Source organism: Nicotiana tomentosiformis, chromosome 6 (assembly GCF_000390325.3).
Source record: "Nicotiana tomentosiformis chromosome 6, ASM39032v3, whole genome shotgun sequence".
Lineage (NCBI taxonomy): Eukaryota > Viridiplantae > Streptophyta > Magnoliopsida > Solanales > Solanaceae > Nicotiana > Nicotiana tomentosiformis.
In genome coordinates, this window is record NC_090817.1 from 123,294,658 (window position 1) to 123,318,948 (window position 24,291).

The 24,291-nt window shown below is 36.8% G+C and overlaps 2 protein-coding genes across 3 annotated transcripts in view; one reads left to right on the forward strand and one right to left on the reverse strand.

Annotated features, from left to right (window-relative positions):
* Window positions 1-2,942: 2,942 nt before the first annotated feature.
* Window positions 2,943-24,291, reverse strand: part of LOC104094747 (uncharacterized) — a 101,611-nt gene continuing 80,262 nt past the window's right edge. Inside the window, exons 2-3 of one of the 2 annotated variants that reach the window (XM_070177763.1) lie at window positions 15,238-15,302; window positions 2,943-3,112 (exon numbers count right to left, since the gene is read on the reverse strand). In XM_070177763.1, the coding sequence (XP_070033864.1) occupies window positions 3,101-3,112; window positions 15,238-15,302 (77 nt within the window). In that variant the 3' untranslated portion in view covers window positions 2,943-3,100. Of the gene's footprint in view, window positions 3,178-15,237; window positions 15,303-24,291 lie in introns of both variants that reach the window. The other variant, XM_070177762.1, reaches the window with a different exon arrangement.
* On the forward strand, window positions 3,840-7,555 carry LOC104086542 (hydroxyproline O-galactosyltransferase GALT2-like). The gene is made up of 6 exons (XM_070177761.1): window positions 3,840-4,100; window positions 4,553-4,843; window positions 6,313-6,441; window positions 6,538-6,711; window positions 6,821-6,928; window positions 7,024-7,555. The coding sequence occupies exons 1-6, from the start codon at window positions 3,861-3,863 to the stop codon at window positions 7,225-7,227; spliced, it is 1,146 nt and encodes a 381-aa protein (XP_070033862.1). The 5' UTR covers window positions 3,840-3,860; the 3' UTR covers window positions 7,228-7,555.

The window sequence follows — 24,291 nt, forward strand, 5'->3', positions numbered from 1 at the left end:
ATTTCTTAAAAATCATTAAGCTTTCAAGCTTTTAATATTTTATCAAAATTCCATATCTCGGGCTAGGGATCTCGGAATTCGATTCCGGGCATACGACCAAGTCTCCAATTACGATACGGACCTACCGAAATTGTCAAAATACTGATCCGGGTCCGTTTGCTAAAAATGTTGACCAAAGTCAACTCAATTGAGTTTTAAAGCTCTATTTCACATTTTAATCCGTTTTTCACATGAAAACTTTCCGAAAAATTTTACGGACTGCGCACGCAAGTCGAGAAATGATACATGGTGCTTTTCGAGATTTTAGAACACAGAATTACTTATTAAATTTAAAGATGACAATTTGGGTCATCACACTATTCTTAGAAACTCATGATTTGTACTACCAGTTCTTGGGGAATGTATAAGGTTAAGATAATTATTTACTTAAATTTCTTTAATAATTATTATTGGAACTGGATAGTTAAAAGTTGGCTTACCTAGCGGGTTGGGTTAGGTGCCATCACGACTAGTTGGATTTTGGGTCGTGACAAAATAATTGAAACACTAATCAATTGAATCTAATTCATAACTAATTAACAAAACCTAGAAATAATAAAGAAATGGGTTGTAATTCAAACCTAGAATTTTTAGGAGGTGGAGAAGGAGAGGGGCGGCAGTGGCAGCGGCGACAGCGGCAGCTGGGCGGTGGAGACGCGGGGTAGGGAATGGGATTTGTGTGAGGGAAATAGAGAAGGAGAGGGGAAGGTATTGAGTGAGGAGATAGGGGAAATTTGGAGAAGAAAGGTAAGAGAAATGGGGGTTCCCCCGTTATTTCAATTCTGATTTCAGAATTACCAACCAAAGTTGGTCGGTAATTTTGGTCGGTACATTAAGTGTTGACCATTTGACCAAAATCCGACCAACTTTGGTCAGTTTTTTTTTAAAAAAAAACTAAATTCTTTTTTTTTGTTTTTTTAAAAAAATATTATAAACTATAAAAAATATTATAAACTATAAGCATTTATTTTATTTAACTATACAATTATTATAAATACTTATAAATAATAAGCATAATATTTATAAATAATTATATTAACTATTTACTTTTAATAAATTATAATAGCATCTATCTAAGTAAATTTTCTAAGTTATAATTAAGTATATGAGTAATTTCTCACACACACACACATACACTATATTGTATATTGTAATTGATGCTAATAACTTCTTTTTTCATTCGTTCATCACTAATAATACATGACATAGATTAATCGATATATAGGTCGAGACGTTTTGATGAATCATCGATTAATATTTATCGATGCATCTAAGTAAGTTATAAGTCGATGAATCAATTTACAAATAGATATATTTGATGATAAAGTATATATACTAATTAGGATCTTCACAAGTCTATCCCTAAAATAACCCGACCCTGTGGTCCTAGCGCTTCGTGTTCTTATATATATATACGGCTATATATATATATATACACACACACAAACAGACTTCACTGTAATACTTTAACTATATATATATATATATATATATATATATATATATATATATATATATATATATATATATATATATATGAGAGAGAGAGAGCTTGTTATAATATATGTTAGTGTGTATATATATAGCTTGTTAAAGTTTGACCATGTTTGACCTATTAATTTAACTCGTTTACTTAATACTAATAACCTCTTTCGTTTCTTTAATTTGTGATCCATATATATATATATATATATATATATATATATTTATTTCGTTTATTTAATTTGTGATCCATATATATATATACATGTCAAAGATGTTTAGTATTAATTCTTCTATTTTTCATTCATTCATCACTAATAATGCATGACATAGATTAATCGATATAGGTCGAGACGTTTTGTTTTTACTATTAGTCGATATAGGTCAAACATTTTATTTTTAATAATCATCGATGCATCTAAGTAAGTTATAAGTCGATGAATCAATTTACAAATAGATATATTTAATGATAAATTATATATACTAATTAGGATCTTCACAAGTTTATCCCTAAAAGAACCCGACCATGTGGTCCTAGCGCTTCATATTCTTTTATATATACGGCTATACCTCTATATACACACACACACACACACACACACACACATATTTCATTGTAATACTTTAACTATATATATAGCTTGTTATAGTATATGTTAGTGTGTGTGTGTGTGTGTGTATAACACGCTTCGTTGTACTACTTTAACTATATATATAGCATGTTATATATAGTATATGTTAGTGTATTCATTATTTGTATTACAAAAGTGTTAACAGATTACATTTATATTATTTAGATAGTAAATATAAAAGTAATTCAAAAGTTTGACCAATATTGACGTAATAACCGACCAACTTTGGTCGGTTATTTTGCAGAAAATAAAAATGACCGACTAAAGTTGGTCGGTAAATGCTTCCCCTACATTAACCGACCAACGTTGGTCGGTAATTTTAAATATAAATTCTTAAATTTTATAAAATATTTTAAATAATAAAATAATTATTAAAATTTAAAAAATTGGGTCCAGATTACTAACCAACGTTGGTCGGTAATCCAAAATTTTCTTTGGCTAACCAAGTTGACCAGCTGGGTCAATTTGTTGACCAATTTACCGACCACGTTGGTCGGTATTTATTTTTTTAAAAATGTAAAATATTTTTTTCCAGTTTCCGTCCAAGCTGGATGGTTTTTGGTCGCTTTTTTTGACCGACCAACATTGGTTAGAAATTTTTGGTCGGTTTTTAGCGGATTTCTAGTAGTGATATACAGAACAAATTGGATATTAAGGATTCATATATTGCCCACCCGAACTAATTTTCTAGCTACAGAAAGCTAGCTTCCCCATCGAGCATAAGTATTCAGCGATGAGAAAAGAAGTTACTCTTCGTTTTTAGTAGATAAATGCATGCACACATACAGATTAAATTATTAAAAAGCATAAAGATTACAAAACATAAGAGTACGTAACATGCCTCACTTATTTACTACTACTACTACTAAACACTGGAAGTAGAAACAGTAGTGTACATCCATTTGATGAGGCGATAGTTTTTGCATAATTTTAGGGCAACCATTTCTTCAAGGTGCAGCCTCAACAGGACAGGTCATTTTGCCCTCGCGGCAGTATTCCATGCAGCAGTTGAACCTCTTCTCATCTGCATTATTAACAGATAAATCAAACGGGTGAAGAGAGGCATATTAGAGAAAGATCGTTTGACCCTTTTATTCTACTATTAACTAGGTCATGAGCTCTTCTTTATCAAGTGCTGCTGCCCACATATTGAAAATGTACTCCCCATGGACTTTACAATTGTGACAGTTAAGGCAAAATTAGGCTTATTGTCAAGCAAATTATATTGCAACATCCAATATTAAATCACAAGATTGTGCGGATAATTGAAAACCTACCTGAAATTATAGAAATGTCGAGCTAGTTTGATTAACAAGCTGATCATAGGGGTTAGGTTGTCGAGAAGGCGAGAACCACTTTCACATGTTGACCCACTAACAACTGCACGTAACATTTTCGTCCTGAAAACTACAATTGTATATCATTTTACCCCAACTTCCTCAGTATAGTTTAGTTGAATTAATTTAGGCTGCTAAATGCTTAATTTTTGGTTTTAATTTAGTTTCCTGGACATCACTTCTTTTTCTTTTATATATTTATATCTTGGCCGGATTGTTTTCACCTTATGATATATATATTTCACTTGAGAATGCTGATAAACCTCTTTTGCTTCCTTTTCCTACTTATGTCGAACAAGTTTTAGTTGTGGGATTCTTGATTTTATAGCTTTACATCAATCAAATACCATAAATTTAGAAATTCATTTTCATGACAGTTGATGGATATTTAAGATGTGACAAGTGGATGCGGAATGACATTGTTGATACTCGAGAGTCGAAAATATTCTCATGGTTTGATCGATTCATTGGACGTGCAAAGAAACCAGAGGTGACATGGCCTTTCCCGTTTGTGGAGGGTAGGATGTTTATTCTGACTATTCGTGCTGGTATTGATGGCTACCATATCAATGTAGGTGGCCGGCACGTGACGTCATTTCCGTATCGAACTGTAAGCTACTTGCGCTCTTCCAAACAATTTTGCAGGCTTTCTTGGTAGACATGTGAATGTTCTGCTTACTGAGCATGTCTGTAGTGAAGGAGTGCATTTTTAAGACGTTGCACTTGAAATTGACTTGAGACTTAACACATTTTAGAGTCTTGGACTGCGTTCCAGTCATGATCACCATTGAATAGCCACTGCATACATTTTCCTTATACACAAGGGCACATTGGATATCAAACTACTATTCAAATCTTTTACCCATACAAAATGAACGGTAGACACAAACATGTCCTAGTATTTGATCCCTTTTCTGAAACCCTTAACCAGTTTACCGAATTTGTAATCCTTGCAATTAATATGATCACCAGATTTTCTGGAATTAATGTTTTAGTTTCCTCACTCATGTTATTACCCTACTATACTTGTGAGCCTTCAATAAATGTTCCCTATTCTTTCAGGGCTTTACACTGGAAGATGCTACAGGGTTGACAATCAGAGGTGATGTAGATATAAATTCGGTTTATGCTACATCTCTACCAACCTCTCATCCAAGTTTTTCTCCCCAAAGAGTGTTGGACTTCTCAGAGAAGTGGAAATCTCTTCCTTTGCCCCAGAATCGCATTCAAATTTTTATTGGGGTGCTTTCTGCCACCAATCACTTTGCTGAGCGTATGGCAATCAGGAAAACGTGGATGCAGGCTTCAGCAATTAAAACCTCAGATATAGCAGTCCGCTTCTTTGTTGCATTGGTAAGTCACCCACATCACCAAATAAAAGATAGATTTGGCTCAACTGCATGTTAAGCATAACTGTTGATCCGCCCAAATAAGTTTGGACCTCAAATGCAGTCAAGTATTCCTCGTAATTACAACATTTTAAACTCCAATAAACTTTAATTTCGATGAGCTGATTAATGGAGATTGTCATAGGTTTAAGGAATAAGCTGTTTATTGAACTGCTTTCTTGATAAGTTGATTATTGGAATTAGCGAAACCAGACAAGTGTCTATGAGTTGAAAATCATTAATTTGTTGGATCATCTTTTTTCAGGCCAAATTTGTAAAAAACATGTCTGGAAGTCCATTAATTTTTGTCTAAGTCTCTTTACATATTTGGCCCAAAAAGAAGAAATACACAGTTGGAACAAATAGCCATTGCAGCTAATAAAGAAATTGAAAAACAAAGTTGAAGTAAAGCATGCATGGGATATTAATATAAGAAGTAAGTAGAAATACACAATTGGAACAAATAAATCACTCTCTATGACTATGTGCGAATTAACAGTTGAAAAATACCCTACTTGTCAGCTGATTTTTAAACTTTTATGCACTCCCACGTGCCTAAAAGAGTGTACTTTGTCACATCAGCATCCAGGGGACGAAGGCTATCAAACTGCCAAGTTAAGGGAGGTAATTAGGACAAAAAATATTGCCTGAATAAACGGTACCAAGTTTAGGGAGTCCTGGGGTGATGATCTATGCTGACCTTTCTAGGTGCTGAATCTTAGGTGAAAATGCTAAATGTGGCTAAATTTGCAGAAACATTGTTATATTAGTGGTTAACAAGGTCTGGCAGACTACCAGTGATGAATGCCGAAGATATAGAGAGGGAAAATGTATAGAAAAGAAGAGAACAATGGAGTATCATGGTAGCCCAATTGGTTAACTACCTGAACTTCCACCTTGCTGGTCGGGTTCGATTCTCCACCTTGTAATCCTCTCCCCTCAATGTAAAAAACAAAAAAAGAAAAAAGAAAAGAACATTTATCAAAATGCACTCTTTGGTTAAACTTTACATGTATTCCATATTTTACTAACATGTGCGACTTTAGTGGATTGATTACCCATTCTAGAACATCCAACTTTTTGAATAAAGAAAATAGAATTTGATGAGGGCAATTTTGCTCACCTGATCAGGAGGCACACTTCGTGAATGCTTTTAGAACATTTGATTATATGAATGATTGGTCTGAGTGGCATGATTGTGTTTGTTTACATGCAAAGCATGTTGAGTATTTTACCTCCGTAATTAATGACTTTGTGTGTGACTAACATTGTTTAAAGAGAAGAGCCTATAGAAAACTCAAGTGGAAGCAACGTATGGTGATGCTTAAGCATAAGGGAGAAGAGACAATTTGACATTATCATCTTTGCAAATAGCCAGTTTGGAGTTGAATCCCAATGCATCTGCTTATTTATGTATTAAAATTAACTTTGTAGAATCCACGAAAGGAGTTAAATGCTATATTGAAAAAGGAAGCAGATTACTTTGGGGACATTGTTATTGTCCCCTTTATCGACAGATATGAGCTAGTGGTCCTAAAAACTATTGCCATCTGCGAGTATGAGGTGAGTTCTGCACTTCCGCTCCATCTTCCTCTTCTTTCCTGAACTGCTTAGTCACATCCTAATATCCATCGACATGGCCCACAATATCTGTTGCAGGTTCAGAATGTTACAGCTACATATATCATGAAATGTGACGACGATAATTTCGTGAGGATAGATGCAGTCCTTAGAGAAATTCAACATGTTCCTCCTAGACGATCTCTTTACATGGGTAATCTTAATCTCTTGCATCGACCACTTCGAACTGGAAAATGGGCGGTATCATTTGAGGTACAGAGATTTAAATGATAATTGGAGTATAAATTCAAAATTCATGACTATTGTTTGTTGATTTCTTATAGACACTGATTTAATTTCAAAATATGGACTTGTGCAATAGGAGTGGCCAGAAGATGTATATCCCCCTTATGCTAATGGGCCAGGACATATAATATCAAGTGATATTGCCAAACATATCATTTCTCAATATCGGAACCGAAGCTTAAGGGTTTGTCACAGCTGAATTCTTTATTTTTTTTCCTAAATCATAAACATGATAAAAGTGTCAGTACTGAAATACGTATTTCCCCATCAAATTGACAGCTTTTCAAAATGGAGGATGTGAGCATGGGTATGTGGGTTGAGAAGTACAATAGTTCCGCTCCTGTACAGTACTGTCATAACTGGAAGTTTTGTCAATATGGATGTATGGAAGATTATTTCACGGCTCATTATCAGTCTCCACGACAGATGTTCTGTCTGTGGAACAATTTGCTCAAGGGTAAGGCTCATTGCTGCAATTTTTAGATTGACGAGAGCAATTGATGGGCGTCCTCCCCCAATTTGAATTGAAGCTTCTGACTCCCTAACTGGAGATCTTCCGCCAAGAAGTGAAGTTGTGCAGTTTTATCTGTTCAGATTACTGTTTTAGTTCAACAAATGATTTAACACCGAGCTTTGGTCATTCCCATGGATTTGTACATCTGGTTATTTACTGTGTACTACTTGTCTTTGTATAGGATTCGTGCCTCCTTGTACCATGAACGAACATACAGAGATCTAATGTTTTCCCCTTAACGCTTTGTATGAAGCTTTTACTCTGGGAATTCCAAGAAGTACTTTTTACTCCTTGAAATTTGCTTACTCTTCATAGTTCATACCTTTGCAGCCTTTGGTCTTCGTCTCTTTAACTATTTGCATTTTGCACCCATACGCTTATTAAAAGTTATAAATGTTCACCAAAAAACTTAATAGTATTTCTTTTGTGTAGACTGGTTTACAGAAGAAGAGTTGAAAAGAAGAGATGGCCGTGACTCGTGAGCGATCAATGCACGCGTGTTACGCGGTGCCTTCCTGAAGTTCCTTGGAAGGGCAACGTAAGGCTAGGCAACCGATGTCAGTACGGTTGATGTCCGCCAACTGAGGTCCCCTCCGTACGCTAGACTAGATTGTCAGTGCCGTACGGGAAAACCAATGTCATGAGCAATTGAAAGAGAGCAGAAAAGAGAATTGAGAATGAAAGAAAGCTTGATTGCATTGAATGAAAGCTATTACAGAAAACAAGACGGTGTCGGGGGGGAGAGACACCAGTACAGAGAATTGTTTGCTTGCTTGAAAGTTTTGATTGCTTGGTCCCCCTTAATAATGCTTAAAAAAATAAACCAAAGTTACATGACTAGACCTATGAAAGCTGGAAAATCACACTTAAAGAAAATGCAGCAAAACTACTCTATATTTACAATGAAAAGGACTTAGTCTTCTACAAAGCAGCAGCAAGTCCGTTGGCAGCAACTTTGTCTTTAGCATCAGGGTCTGCGCGCGCGGCGCTGTTGGCTTTTGCCTGTGGCTGGGCGCTGGCGATGGCTATCGGTGGGGCGACAGAGGCACATGCGCGCTTGTCACTTGGAGCTGCCGAGACCACGGGGCCGACCGTGGCGACGGGCGTTGGGAGGCTGGCCAGGACGCCACGGGGCGCGTCCAAGGGATCATGGGGCATGGCTGGAAAGCCGCCCATGACATTCTCCCCCACCTGAGTTGGCGACGTCCTCGGCGCCTTCCTTGCAAGGTAATCATCAATCAGGCTCTTGTAGGCTTTGAGGTTTGTTCCCCTCTCCCAAGTATTCTCCTCTACATCACATCCCTGCCATTTCACCAAGAACTCCTGGTGATCTTTTCTTGAGGCGTGAATCACTCGATCATCAAGAATAGCTTCAGCACGCCTTTTTCCGGTTGAATTGGGGCCTCGAATACTTGGTATTGTGAGTTGGCTTCGTGAAGGATCCTCCACATCTTCCCGAAAAGGTTTCAGGAGACTGACATGGAAAACAGGATGGATTTTCCACCAAGCTGGGGTATCCACCCGGTATGCAACTTTCCCAATGCGCCTTTCAATGGACAAGGGTCCAATATATTTTTGCAATAGGCGAGGGTCATGGACCCCTGCAAACAAGTACCGCTTTGGGATTTTGACCATCACTTTGTCTCCCACCTGGTATTCCACAAAGCAACGATTCTGATCAGCATGCCTCTTCATCCGCTTTTGGGCTTTGACAAGATAGCTCCGCACTATCTCCAAATTTTGCTTCCATTCTTTTGAGAAGCTAGCAGCCCGAGGAGATTTTGACATGTTTGGTGCGTTCACTGTGTGTGGGAGTAGCGGTTGCTGTCCGGTAATAATTTCAAAAGCGCTTTTGTTGGTACTTGAGCTCTTTTGTGAATTGAAACACAGTTGAGCAGCATCCAGAAGCTTCACCCAATTCTTCTGCGATCCGGTCACAAAGTGCCGGAGATATTCCTCTAGCATGCCATTGAATCGCTCCGTCTGGCCATCAGATTGCGGATGAAAACTTGAGCTATGACTCAATTTTGACCCGAGGCACTTAAAGAGTTGGGTCCAAAAATTGCTAGTGAAGCGTGAGTCGCGATCACTAACAATGTCTTTAGGTAAGCCCCAATACTTGACGACATGAGAGAAGAATAGTCGAGCTGTATCTTCTGCTGATATATATTGTGGGGCTGCTATAAAGGTAGCATACTTGGAAAACCGATCCACCACAACCAAGATAGTTGTGAGATCTCCGACCTTGGGCAATCCGGTGATGAAGTCCAGGGAAACGCTTTCCCAAGGTCTTTTTGGTACAGCTAGTGGTTCCAAGAGCCCTGCCTGCGTCAAGCGGTCTGACTTATCTTTCTGGCATACTAGACAAGTCTTCACATACTGAGCGACGTCATCGACCATTTGAGGCCAATAATATGCACGGCGAAGTAATGCCATGGTGCGTTCCTCGCCGGGATGACCGGCCCACAAAGTATCGTGGCATTCTGCAAGAAGAGTCCGTCGCAGATCTCCTCCTTTAGGAACATAAAGTCGGTTCCCTTTCACCTTCAGGAACCCATCTTCGGTGTAGAACTGGCGAGTCTTGCCCTGTCCTACCAAATCAACCAAATACTGTGCAGCAGGATCCTTGATGAGTAGATCCTGTATCTGGTCTTTTATGGTGGTGGTTACTTCGCTTCCCTTTAGGGCGGCGAGTACACACATCGATGCTAGATCAGCTCTCCGACTGAGTGCATCAGCAACATGATTGGTCTTTCCACTTCGGTACTCCAGGTTGAAGTGAAATTCCGCTAGGAGTTCCTGCAACTTTCTCCTGGCATTGTACTCAACATTTTCGGGGAAGAACTGTAGGCATATGGCTGCCTTCAGTTCCGCCCATGTGTCGAGGGCATCTTCACCTGCCTTGATGGCTTCGTACTTCACCCGCCACCAGAGTTTGGCATCACCCTGAAGATACATGGCAGCAGTTGCTACCTTCTTAGCTTCTTCCAGGCTTCCCACGGCATCGAAGTATTGCTCGATGTCGAAAATGAAATTTTCCACTTCTTTGGCATTCCGAGCTCCACTGTATGGCTTTGGCTCAGGAATTTTCAGCTTTTGTGCCATGGGGGCGAGGTTCACACCACCCCCAAATTGGTTTCCGCCTCCTCGAAGTAGGCCTTGTAAAGCAGCATTGACAACATTGAGCTGGTCTGTCAAGTTGTCTATGGTTTGTTGCATGGCAGTCACCCTGTCTGCCTCTTGTTCCCTGTTGGCTAAATCCTCGGCACGCTCCTGCTGGAGGACCTCAAATTTACCAAAAATTTCAGCTGCCTCTGTGGCTGCTGTTTGCCGGTCTCCTTCAGAGTCGCGGCTGATGTTTTCTATGTCAACTTCGGCCTGGATGAGTCTGCGGTCCAGGTCGTCCAACCTTTGCACTAGGCTGGTTTTTAGATCGGGCACCATTTCCACGATGGGCCGTAATGCGTCAACCGTTCCCTCAAGGGTCGCGATGCGATCCCCATAATTCACCATGGTCAGAAATGGTGGTAATTGCAATGTGATCCCTCGTCCGATGTCGAGCCTAGGCTCTGATACCAACTGTTACGCGGCGCCTTCCTGAAGTTCCTTGGAAGGGCGACGTAAGGCTAGGCAACCGATGTCAGTACGGTTGCTGTCCGCCAACTGAGGTCCCCTCCGTACGCTAGACTAGATTATCAGTGCCGTACGAGAAAACCAATGTCATGAGCAATTGAAAGAGAGCAGAAAAGAGAATTGAGAATGAAAGAAAGCTTGATTGCATTGAATAAAAGCTATTACAGAAAACAAGACGGTGTCGGGGGAGAGACACCAGTACAGAGAATTGTTTGCTTGCTTGAAAGTTTTGATTGCTTGGTCCCCCTTAATAATGCTTAAAAAAATAAACCAAAGTTACATGACTAGACCTATGAAAGCTGAAAAATCACACTTAAAGAAAATGCAGCAAAACTACTCTATATTTACAATGAAAAGGACTTAGTCTTCTACAAAGCAGCAGCAAGTCCGTTGGCAGCAACTTTGTCTTTAGCATCAGGGTCTGCGCGCGCGGCGCTGTTGGCTTTTGCCTGTGGCTGGGCGCTGGCGATGGCTATCGGTGGGGCGACAGAGGCACATGCGCGCTTGTCACTTGGAGCTGCCGAGACCACGGAGCCGACCGTGGCGACGGGCGTTGGGAGGCTGGCCAGGACGCCACGGGGCGCGTCCAAGGGATCATGGGGCATGGCTGGAAAGCCGCCCATGACAGTAATAGTGCTCGTGTCAATTATATCACAACTAGTGGATATGCCCCCGCTCCGCGCTGTGTATTTATCCATTTTTAACTCACAGCTATTTGTATATATATATCAATTTTTAACTTACAACTATTAATAATTTGTATTCAGTTCTAAGTCAAATCCCGAAAAATTTTGCTGGTTGCTATTTCAATATTTCCATCACTGAAAGTAACTATTATCATAAGCAATCTCATTTAGAAATCATTTCACCTAAAAATGTAGCTTCAAAAAATATCATATTTAGTATCGGCGAATATTATATTCAGCACTGAATACATATGCAAGGACGTATAGAACACTTCCTCACAATTTCATCTTTATAGACCAAAAGAAATAGGCACTATGTCCATATATTAGACATGAAAAGATACAATCAACACTAAATATATCAGACAGGGAAACAATATTATTTCTTTGATCATCATCCCAAATACACGACAAAGTAGACATAGCTACAACCAGATCAATCAACTGCAAAATAATTAGCAATCATGACTACGAAATGGTGCAATGAGATGTCCTAATACATAAATAAAATATAGAAAATTCATATCTTGAGTTTGGAGTTCTATAATCTATAGATATTCTGCATAGTAACCTTGAAGGAGGATGAGAAAAGGCATAGAAATGAAAAGCTTTCTCTTCAAAAATGAGGCCGAAACCTCCATAACTTTGGTAGCACCTATAATTTTTTATCTTGAATTTACAGGTAAATTATCATTGAGATTGGAGGCCCTTCTTTCATGAATTGTAAGGCTTGTGCCTATGTAGAAATGTTGGATACTCTTGAACAAACCGAGCAATTTTCAGAAACAGATCTATAACTCCTGCCTCACTGGTAAATGTTTACATGTTGACCGCCTAGCCATTTTCCGACCACTCAAGGATATCTCTTCAGATAAGCTCCTGTGCAATAGAATCGAATTAACAACAATCATTTTACATAGCAGCCATAAGCATTAGAAAGTAAAAGAATAGATGTTCAAAAGTACATAAGATAAATTGTTTAGAGAATCGCCAACAAATTCAACAAATTGCAGCGCAAATATATGAGCTCAAGCTTTAACGAAGTAAATAGGTCCTCCATATTGCACCAGAAGGAAAATGTATTAAGATCGTATGAACTACAGAAGAAACATACAATGGATCATCAAATATACTCATAAATCAGATCAGGTAATTCAAGAACTGTAAGAGATATCTGCAAAAGAAAATATTACAATAAATATTCAACGTTATAATTCTCAAGATTTGAGAGGAAATACAATATATCAAACTTAAGAACACCGATGTAAGCCAAAGATGACATTAAGAGCGAGGATTTTTCAATATATAGATATATTAATCTCCCGTACCACATTCAACACAAAGAGAACATTGTTAGCCAAATTTAAGTAATAATAGATGTGAATTCAGTGTATCCAAGGAAAAGTAGACTCATTTCAACACAAGAATAGTCATGAATATAACACGACAATTCCTAAATAATGGATGGAAACTAAGAAAAGGTACAAAACTATTTCTTGAATCTCAATATTCATCACTGCCAAACACTATTTATGAATAAAACTAAAAGAGAAAGCTAAGGCCATCAATGTTTTAATTTCTAGAAGGCAATCAGGTCCTTCTAAGCTACTAATGAAAAGGACTACATATAGGTTCTTGAAGCAATTTACCCATCAAATCAAATCGAACAATTTTGTCGATTTCTTCATTCATACATAGTCCCAAACTCTGTCCCCACTAATGACAAAGTAAAGTGAAAATACCTTTGAAAAAGTGAAGAAGTGAAGGATGGCGATAACGTATAATAACGCTAAAAACGTAAAAACCTACCATCTTTGAGAAATTTCTTCACAGTCAGATCTGGATTTTCATGGGAAGTGGTAAAAACCTACGATCTTTGAGAACCTTCTTTGCAGGTCTAGATTTTTATCGGAAGTGGGAAGGTTTCTTGACGCATATGCAATAAAGAGAAACGGTTACAATAGAAAAAAAGGAGGGCAAGAGAGGAAAGGTGCAGCGTTAATGGAACCGGCAGTGGTAAGCCAATAGAAGTAAAGAAGCGACTGTTAGTGGAAAAAAGAGAGATAAAAATGATAAGCACATTAAGCGGAAAAAATAGGCAAAAAATGGGAAAGTGGCAAAAAAAAGAAGAAGAAATGAGATAAATGTAATTACTGGGATTGAGAAATGCCACGTAACCGGTCCAAGGACCTTCAATTATATATATATATAGATTTTAAATAACAAAGATATAAAGCCTATAAAGGTTGTGCGCTTTCTAACAGCTTAATTAATCTTTTAGATAAGATGGTAATACATTACTTCAACATCATACCAAAGAAATAAACTAGCTAGGCTCGAGTTCACCGTCATCCATGATATGTGTTTGACCCATGAAAAAGAATAAGACACGCACATGAAGAAGCATGCTAAAGACATAAAGTGAGATCCATCTTAGCACCAGGCACCAGCTAGTAGCATTCCTCTAATCCACATCATGGTGCATTAAACTGTAAGAATTGCACCCATTTATGTAGAAAGTTTTACCATTAACAAAGTCCATTAATTTCTCTCCACAAAATTTAGATTAAATTCTCTGTTGTAATTGACCCACAAGATCCCGAATGATAAATAGAGAAAGCAAGAAATAATCCGAAGTCAATGACTGGATAAAACAGGCCAGCATTTCTTGCTAGGGTTCTGATCATAGGTGATTTAACCATTTCATGAAATGGAAAAAAGAACCAACCAAAATGGGGAAAACCATAGAGCCGAAAAAATAGCTTTCTGATAAAGTAGCCATTTTGAGCCAATTCTCTCCGTCAAAATGGGGGAAAACCATAAAACTTCGCAGATAAAATAATGGCCATTCACATTAATTAACTTGTAATTGCACTTATTAGAAATGACCACATTTGAAAGAGAGTGCAGTAGCACGTTCAAGGGATAAATTCAGGAAGGTTGCTAATTGAGATGGTTTAGTCAATTATCCTTACATAGACCTCTAGATACATCTGTCCATATAAGTGTGAAATCATGATGCATGGTTAGAGGTGTTAAAACGAGACGACTATTCCTAAAAAATACATGAAAAAAGTGTAAAAATTGCATGGGGCGCCCTATTTGGTCGTTCTTTTTAACTTATATCCGTTTTGTTTTTCCGTTTGCATCCGTACCCATTTTGTTTTTGTTAAAAGCGTTTTAAAAAAATAATTTTGCCCTCCTTTAATAAAAGACTATTGACAAAACTTTAGACTGCAGGGCAAAATTTCAGCATGTTTTGGTATGAAATTTTAGCAAATGAACCAAATAACTTCAACATGCATTAGAAAAAACTAATTAGAAAATTACATACAGCAAGACAAAATCTTAAGCATGTTTAGTCTGATGTTTTAGCAAATGAACTAAAAAACTTCAGCTTATTTAGTCTGATGTTTCGGATAAAACTCATGACAAAATTGTACGCTGCATGACAAAACTTAAGCATGTTTTGGTATGAAGGTTTAGCAATTGAACTAAATAACTTCAGCATGCATTAGCAAAAACTCATTAGAAAATTACATACTGCAAGACAAAAACTTAAGTATGTTTAAAGTGATGTTTTAGCAAATGAACTAAAAAACTTAAGTATGTTTAGTTTGAAATTTTAGCAAATGACCTTTAATTTCATCAAGATGCAACCTCAACAGGACAGGTCATTTTGTCCTCGCGGCAGTATACCATGCAGCAGTTGAACCTCTTCTCATCTGCATTATTAACAGATAAATAAAACCGGTGAAGACATGCATATTAGAGAAAGATCATTTGACCCTTTAATTTTATGCTACTATTAATTTTGAATAACAAAGATATAATTAAAGCCTATAAAGATTATGTTCTTTCTAGCAGCTAAATTAATCTTTTAGATGAGATGGCAGCGAGGGGCGTATTTATAGGCTAATATGTGGGGCCCGTGAACCAATGATCTTTTCGCGAAACTAGGTATTTTAGAAAGTTCAAGTCACCGTGGGAGCTAAGTGAGAAAGAGCCACTATTGACTCCTGAGCCACGGGGGTTCTTGGCCGGGGTGGGGTTGGGGTGTTGGGGCTTGGGAGGATTACCTAACAAAGTAATGATAAGTATTATGCTTTGATTCAATTATTTTAACATATACCTTAAGGATCCAACCCTTAAATTTAAGAAACGTAAGACTCGGAATTTACATTGTTTTAGGCCATTTGCAGATATTTTCCTTGTTAAAGTCTCTGAAGTTAAAAGTACCTCGCTTCGTTGCAAAAATTTGGAAAGCTTGTTAACAGATTTGGTTGCTAATAAATTTCCCCTTTCTCAAATAGTGATTTCTAGCGGGCCATTGTATATGGTCTCTGCATCGAAAAGGGATACGTAGAGTAATTTGATTGACATATGCTATATCTTGCTTATTCTTCAGGTAATCTGTAAAGTTACTGATAGCTTAATTTGTAAGAATTGCAGGATTTGATTTTACTGCCGAGTCTGAATTAGTTGGAAATGAAATTGCTAAAGGCATTGATTTGGCCGATGATGGTATCCATGCTGTTCTTTTGGTTTTGTCTGTACGAACCAGCTTTTCAAAAGAAGAACAGGCTGCTATCCAGTACTTTAGGGAGTTCTTTGGGGACAAAATCAGTGATTATATGATTGCCATCTTCACTCTAGCTTTATATGATTGCCATCTTCACTCTAGCTAGAATATCTAGTGAGATTGCTCTGACACCGTGAAATAATAATTTAAAGAATTGTAAATTGGGAATGAATCCTAATTGATGAAGATGATAGACTAGCAGAAGAGAGAAGTAGAAGAGAGAAATAGGATGTATTTCTGTTATGTTCTCTTGACCGTAAGAATACACTTACACGTACATATATAGTATCTGAATTCTTAACTACCTTAACTTATTAGCGTCCTAGTGGTTAACACTGTACATAGGAAAAATGACTAAAATAACCTTCTGTAATGTATCACTTCAATTCTCTTAACAAATGAACCTAATAGCTTTTGCTTAGACTTTATATTTGTATTAGAAAATTTATTAAATTGTATCAGAACCCATAACCTTTAAATCCTGACTTCGTCTCTAATCCAATGCAAAAGTAAGTAAAATTATTGTTTTCCCGTTACTTGGATTGTCAGAGGAAATGAGAGAAATTAAAATTGTACTACAATCTTTTTCAATAAAAACAAGAAACAAATAAGTTGCAGTAAAGATGAAAAAGTTCTTTGCAGCTTTATTCCTATCCTCCTCTGTTATACAAACTAAGTAACTAGTAAGAGAGACGGGGGATTTTAGACTGTATTTTCTTGTCTTGTGATTCCAAATAAAAAGATAAGCAATGTCGTGAATGGATAGGCCTCCCATTTTTCAATTTTCCCCGCACGGAAGAAATGGGCAAATAGCCACTTTTTCGGACCGCTAATTGATATTGTTGTTTTAAAATTATTTAATATTTAGCCGCTTTTTAAGGCAAAAAATAAAATTTGAACAAGAATGCCCCTAGATAATACACGAAAAAATTCCAGAATTTTTCTTTTAAAGTTTGAAGATTCGGGAGTTTGAACCGCACATTTGAACTTTAGGAATTTTTCAAACTCCAAGGCATTATATTGGAGTTCCACTTGTCAAAGTTGCGAATTCCAACACCTTGCTAGCGGTGAAGTACACAAATAATCCTCAAAAGTGGATGGTATTGAGTTTTTGTCCCTTCCGGCCCATGAGCAATACATTTAACTTTTTACTTTGAAATTCTGCTTATAGGACAAGCAGAGTTAAAACTTAAAGACCATCCAAAAAGTGTCATATTTCTACAATATTTTTAATTCCAAAATCTGGCAATCCGGGCTAATTTTTACGTTTACTAGTATTTTGACATGGTGTGACAACATACTCACATAATTAGCATAAAAAAACCCTAGTTATAGATATTGGCACTAGGTAGCCAATAAATGTATATCACAAAAATAATATGTATATCAAAGTGTGTATCCGAACATTTATTTTTCTTCTTTTTGTATATCAAAATGTATACTAAGATTTAATTTTTCTTCCTTGTATATCTAAAATACGAAATTATAAATATAGTTGCATAAAATTTATTGTTGTCTCTATATTAATGTATATCACAATGGAAATAATTTGTGTTGTTTATATATCGTAGTGCATAACCCATCAAATTAGCAAAATATATATTACAAGTTTATTTTCCTTCTTTGTGCGTATCAAAATTTATATTAAGATTTAATTTTCCTTGTTTGTATATCTAAAATATGAAATTATAAATATAGTTGCTTAAAATTTATTGTTGTCTCTATATCAGTGTATATCACAATAAAAATAATTGTATTGTTTGTATATCGTAGTGTATAACCCATCAAATAATAGGTATACCAAAATATATAATACAAATTTATTTTTCTTCTTTGTGTATATCAAAATGCATATAAAAAAATTATATTTCTTCTTTGTATAGCGCAATATATAACACAAAATGTTTGTGAGAACATTATCTCAATTCTCAAAACTGAAGAGAAGAAACTTCCAAAACGTCCCGAGTCAAGTCCTCCCTATGATCTCTACATCAGCTTTGTGCTTGATATTATGCCTAATAAGGCTACTTCACCCACCTAATTAATTTGAAGCATTTTTATTGAATCAAGTAATTTTCTGTTAAGTCTCCGACACGGGTTAGTCGTTGTTGTAAAATTCTGGCTATGGAGATTTCGCTTAAGGTCTCCAAGTCCGGTTTAAGGTTTCGGTCCTAATCATTGGTGAAATCCAAACTCTCAAACTTTAATTGAACACCTAATCAATTATATTTATTTATTTTATGAAAGAAACAGGACAGATAGAAGAAGAAATATGGGAAGAGAAAGAGAGGAAGATGAAAAAGAGAGGTAGAGAGGAGGTTACAGCGGGAGAATAAATTGGGAAGTAGGCATTTTTTTTAGGATATGGCTATACAATACTAATTTTTTGGGGCTACCTTTGCTAAATGTAATTTAAGGCCAATTTGCAAATTTCTATTGTATGTTGTCACGGGGTGACAATTTCTCAGGTGAAAGTTAAAAATAGCCAGATTTACAAGTGGTAATTGAAAAATAGCGATAATTTCAAAAGTAATCGAAATTTAGCCACTTTTTATGTAAAGATAAATCTGAACGAAAATATTGTTCAAAATCCAGAAAATATTCCAGCATAATATACTGGACTTCCAATATAATATATTGGAATTCCAGCATAGTATACTGGACTTCCAAGATAATATAATATACTGGAGTTTCAGTATAATTTGAGCAATTTTGTATTAGATTCACCTTATAACAATAGATTTTCATCTTTTAATCTAGAATTCCATCATAGTATACTAGACTTCCAGTATAATATACTGGTCCAGTATAATATGCTGGAAGTAATACACATGTTCAAATCTCCAATATATTATGCTGGAACTTTCCGCGTGTTGGAGTTTCAGCATAATATGTTGGAAGTTTATACATAGATGCATCAATCTTCAGTATATTGTGGTGGAACTTTCCGTGTTGCGGCAAAATAATGGGCTATCGGTTATCGGCTTTTAGATATACTAATCCGCTAGCCAACCAATAAGATATCGGGCGGTTCGGTATCAGATTAGCAATTATCGGGCGGCCTATCGTCCAAATTAAAGAAACAATGAAAATAAAATCAGTACACTCTACTTATAATCAAAGAAGTGACAATGCAATTACTTCCTTCGCAAATACAAGACGACAACATTGAAATACTTCTGGTCGTCGGTTAGTGTGGAGGTGTGGAGTAGACGGCTGCAAGAAATGTGAAGAAATTGGCCAACCGCAAAATTGGCTTATCGGGCTTATTGGTGTCGGATTATCGAATTAATATTTAGTACAGAATTCTGAGTCATTCTCATTTCCTTTGAAGCTATAGAAATTTATGGTTCTTCCACTGTTTGTCTCATGCTTTGTTCTTGTCAGCATATTGTAAAGTTCTGACTTTTGTCTTCTGGTTTTGTTTGATGGACGAGTTAGGGGGACGTCATTCATACAGCTGCTGCCAATGTCGAAGTCATCTCTCATTTGAAGATGATATTATCTCTAAGATATTTCAGGTGAACGATTTCATCTGTCCATTTATAGTTACTTGATCACTATTGCCATGCACTTTATCTGCGATCATCTGGTTTATGAGCATTAACTATAGAAATTAGAAAAGATATAATTGTTGTTTTACAGGCAAGTAGTGGCAAAGCTTTCCTTTTTTCTCTCGTGAAAAATATTGTTCTAGGAACCAAAGAAGATAGACATCTTATTACTGGTCTTCACACAGTTGCTGACATACACTTGTGAGAAATGTAATGATGTATTGGGTTGGAAGTATGAACGAGCTTTTGAGCCAGCGCAAAAGTACAAGGAAGGGAAATTCGTACTCGAGATGTCCAAAATTGTTGAAGTTATATATATAAATGAAAGCCCATAACCAAAGTCATCTTTGATTTTATATCTCAGTACTTTATGTAAGTTTTTTTATCCTGTCTATCAGTTTTCACTCTCCACTTTCCTACAGAATTATAACAATCGTCTGGTCACTTTCGTTTCGCGTAATAACATCCGTTGTTTCTTACTCCCTGTTTTAATTTATGTGAACCTATTTTCTTTTGAGTTCGTGTCAAAAGGAATTACCCATTTCCTTATTTAGAAACAATTTACCTTTATGCAATAATTTATAGCCACACAAAATATATGTGCCTCATTCTACACCACAAGTTCAAAAATCTTCTCTCGTTTCTTAAACTCCATACTCAGTCAAATGGGTTCACATAAATTGAAACGGAAGGAGTTAATTCACTGAGTAATTGGTTACTTTGGTTTCTCGAGTTCTTCTGCATATTCACAATTATCTTCAGATGTACAAGTACGAGATTATGTTTGCGGTATCTTCTATTATCTTCATAGTAATAAAGAGATTTTTTGGTTACTGTGTGATAGTTTTGTTGGGTTTTATATAATAAGAGGTGCGAATCAAAAATGGAAGGAAAAGATTCGGAGGGAAACGAAAAATTTGAAATTGTTTCCTTTATTAATGCACTTTGTCTCTCATCGAAAAAAGAAAAGAAAATTTTTGTGCTTATATAGAGAAGCACATCTTATAGCTGTTAAATAGTTGAGAAGAAGTGGTGCCTCGCGTCGTCGTCATCGCTCGGCTTATCTTCGGCTTCGGCTTTGGACTTGGACTTGGACGCTGATTTAATTCTAGGAATTAAAATCTATTGTACTCCTCAAGGACTGACATTATCTCAATACTACTAGAAATTCGGTAAAAACCGACCAAAACCCGACCAACGTAGGTTGGTAATGACCAATAACCGACCAAAACGCGACTATTTACGTGTGGACGATATTTTAGAGGTCGGAAAAGCATACCGACCAAATTTGGTTGGAAATTACCGACCAACTTTGGTCGGTCAATTAAATTAAAAAAAAAGTATTGCAAAAAAACCGACCAAAGTTCGTCGATTTTTTCCGACCAAAGTTGGTCGGTATTTTAATTATGTAATCAAAAGATTCACCATCTGGGAATCGAACCGGGGTCTGTACTGTGGCAGGATACTATTCTACTACTAGACCATTGGTGTATTTTGTTTTAAGACTGTCTTTTATTTGATTTATACTCTTTAATTATATTTTCGCATGAAAATAACCGACCAAAGTTGGTCGGTTTTTTAAAATGACCAGCCGAAATTGGTCGGTTTTTTTAATATTAATTTTTATTTATTTAAATTGAAAAACCAACCAAAGTTAGTCGGTTTCTTGAAAAATATATTTTGCGGGACTCAAAAATAGTTTCCCGCATTTTTGCGCCAAAGAAAATCGAACTTTGGTCGGTTTCGTAAAAAAAAAATTAAAAAATAAAATATTTTGAAAATCGACCAAAGTTGGTCGGTCGACCTTGGTCGGTTTTTGCCGAATTTCTAGCAGTGCAATCTCATTACGTTAGTACTGGAAAAATTCAAGTATTTGGATTTCAAAGTCGCAAAGACACCGATTGATGTAAATATGGCTCTTACAAAGAATCTAGGTCAAATCAAATCTCAATTGGATTATGCTCGAGTGTTGGAAAGTTTAATGTATATCATGAATTGTACACGACCTGGTATAGCTTGTGCAGTAAGTAAACTGAGTTGTTACACAATTAATCCCGACCAAACTCTTTAGATGGCAATGAAACGAGTTTTGAGTATCTAAAACATACCTAAGATTATGCTTTGCATAACAGTAAGTATCATGCGGTAATTGAAGGATATAGTGATGCAAATTGGATCACTGGGTCATTAGAAACAAAGTCCACAAGTGAATATGTTTTTACAATTAGTGGAGGACCAGTTTCTTGGAAATCATCAAAACAAACATGCATCGCTTGCTCTACAATGGAGTCTGAGTTTATAGCTTTAGATAAGGCTAGAGAAGAAGCTGAATGGCTCCGAAATTTCTTGGAAGATATTTCATTTTGGCCCAAACCAGTGGCTCTTATACCCATACATTGTGATAGTCAAGCGGCAATAGGAAAGGCTGGAAGCGTTATGTATAACTGATAGTAAGTAGGGATCCACCAGGTTCTCTATTAGTTTCTACAGAATGCACGCACACAACAGTAAGTAAATGACACAATAGAATTTTACGTGGAAAACTCCCAGCTCATGGGATTAAAAATCACGACCTACCCTTGTAGGATTTCAACTTCACTACTGAGCAAACTTCAGATTACAACCTATTATAACCTAGGAATTAACCTTTTAATCCCTCACTAACTTGTAACAATTCTATTACAAGCCACTTTGTAATAACTCTATTACAAAGACTTACACTCGACTAATTCTAGCCAAGACACAAACACAGAGTTTATGGTTTAATAAAAGTTTCCTACACAATTACTTCTAATTAAGATAGGTAGGAATTACAAGTAAAGAACTTAAACAAAGGTGCAACACAACTAAGGACATGTAATGACTCAATGTTGTTCCTTGTTATGTTGTTCTTTGTTCTTGAAGCCCTTGAGAATCGATTGTTAGATTGATGCACAGACTTGAAAGAGTGCTAGATGTATTTTTCAATCTTCAAGTCATGTTTTGCCTTTGGTTTAATATTAATATAATATTGGTGACATCACTTGAATGATGCAAGCATGTCTGGTACAGGGACATTCCCAATGAAGTTGACTGTTGCACTGTTTTATACTGTTGCGTGTGCAGGCAGCAATTTACATCTATTGGGAAGTTGACTGGTACGGTCACCAAGGGAACTAGTTTTCATCTGTTCCCTTTATTGTTTATTTAACTTTTGAAGAGTTGATTTTCGTCTCCAGCTTGAGACTTATTATTCCCACGTACTTGAGATATCTGGTTCTTATCATTAAGTTTGTTAGATCATCAAAACATAATAAGAATGCATATATCTTATGCATAAATTCTATCAATTTCTCCCTTTTTGATGATGACAAACTTATAATTGAGGTTCCTCCTATGAACCAGAATTCCCTTTTAAACTTTTAATTGAGGTTCCCCCTAAGAACCAGAATTCCCTTTGAAACTGTTGTTCTCTATCTTGTTCCCCCTCAAGTTAAACTTCCCCCTTTTGGCATCATAAAAAGATTAGTAGCAAGCAATAAGCAGAAAGAAGTCTAGCTCAGTTAACTCATGCCACATGTGTGCACACAAACATGACTAAAAACAGAGCAGAAGATCAAGATATGCATAGGAAAAGGACAAGAAATTCATTAATTTTGGAAATAAAACAGGAAGCAGTTCCATTGTTACCACATATCCACAAAATAAAAATAACAAAAAACAAAAAGGAGGTACGAGCCATAAACATCACTAAGCATAAGAAAAGGAAATAGAGGACGGACACTAAGAACTAGACACTAGCAACGGGACAGCTATTAAGGAGCACTGGAAGGGGGAGCACTGGAGGTAGAGGAAGAGGCAAGGGTTCTAAAAAGGATGTACATGCGAGCATTTACAAACCCGAGAGCAACATTTTCCTTTGTCAGGCGGGCAACCTTTGTGTTTTGGGCACTACTGGAACTAGCTGCCTCCTAGGCCTGACTGAGCTGACCTTCAAGAATGGCATTCCAAGCCTTCAGCTTCCTTATTTCTTCAGTGGCACTATTTTGAGTGCTGATCAGCTGAGAGATGGTCGAATTGCTACCGAATTGCTGCCAACCCCTCCACTCCTATCAATGCACTCACACTCTTCAAGGGTGGTTTTGGAGAAAGATTGTTTGTGAGTTCCTACTTTAGCTTGTCCCAAGGTAACCTTGAAGAATTCAAATACTTTAGTGAGGAGAAACCCGTAAGGCAACCCATGATTACCATCCTTGAACTCTGCCACTTTCTTCATGTGCTCTATCATAAGACCAGGCAGGTTTATAATGGTGTTGCCATCCAGTGCTTCCATGAGAACCAAGTCTTCTCGTGATGTAATGGAGCGTCTTTCGGCATGTGGGAGCAGAACTTTATTCACCATTTCGAATAGCAGTTGGTACATTGGAATGAGGTCCTTCTTGTGTACCCGTTCCTCTTGCTGCACTGACTTATCCTTCACAGAGGCATTTCTGAAATTTGTAGAGAAGACCCCCTCAATGGAGGACATCCCATCAGTGGGAACACCCAAAATAGCTCCCAGTACAGTAGTGTCCATCACAAAATCAACACCGTTCACTT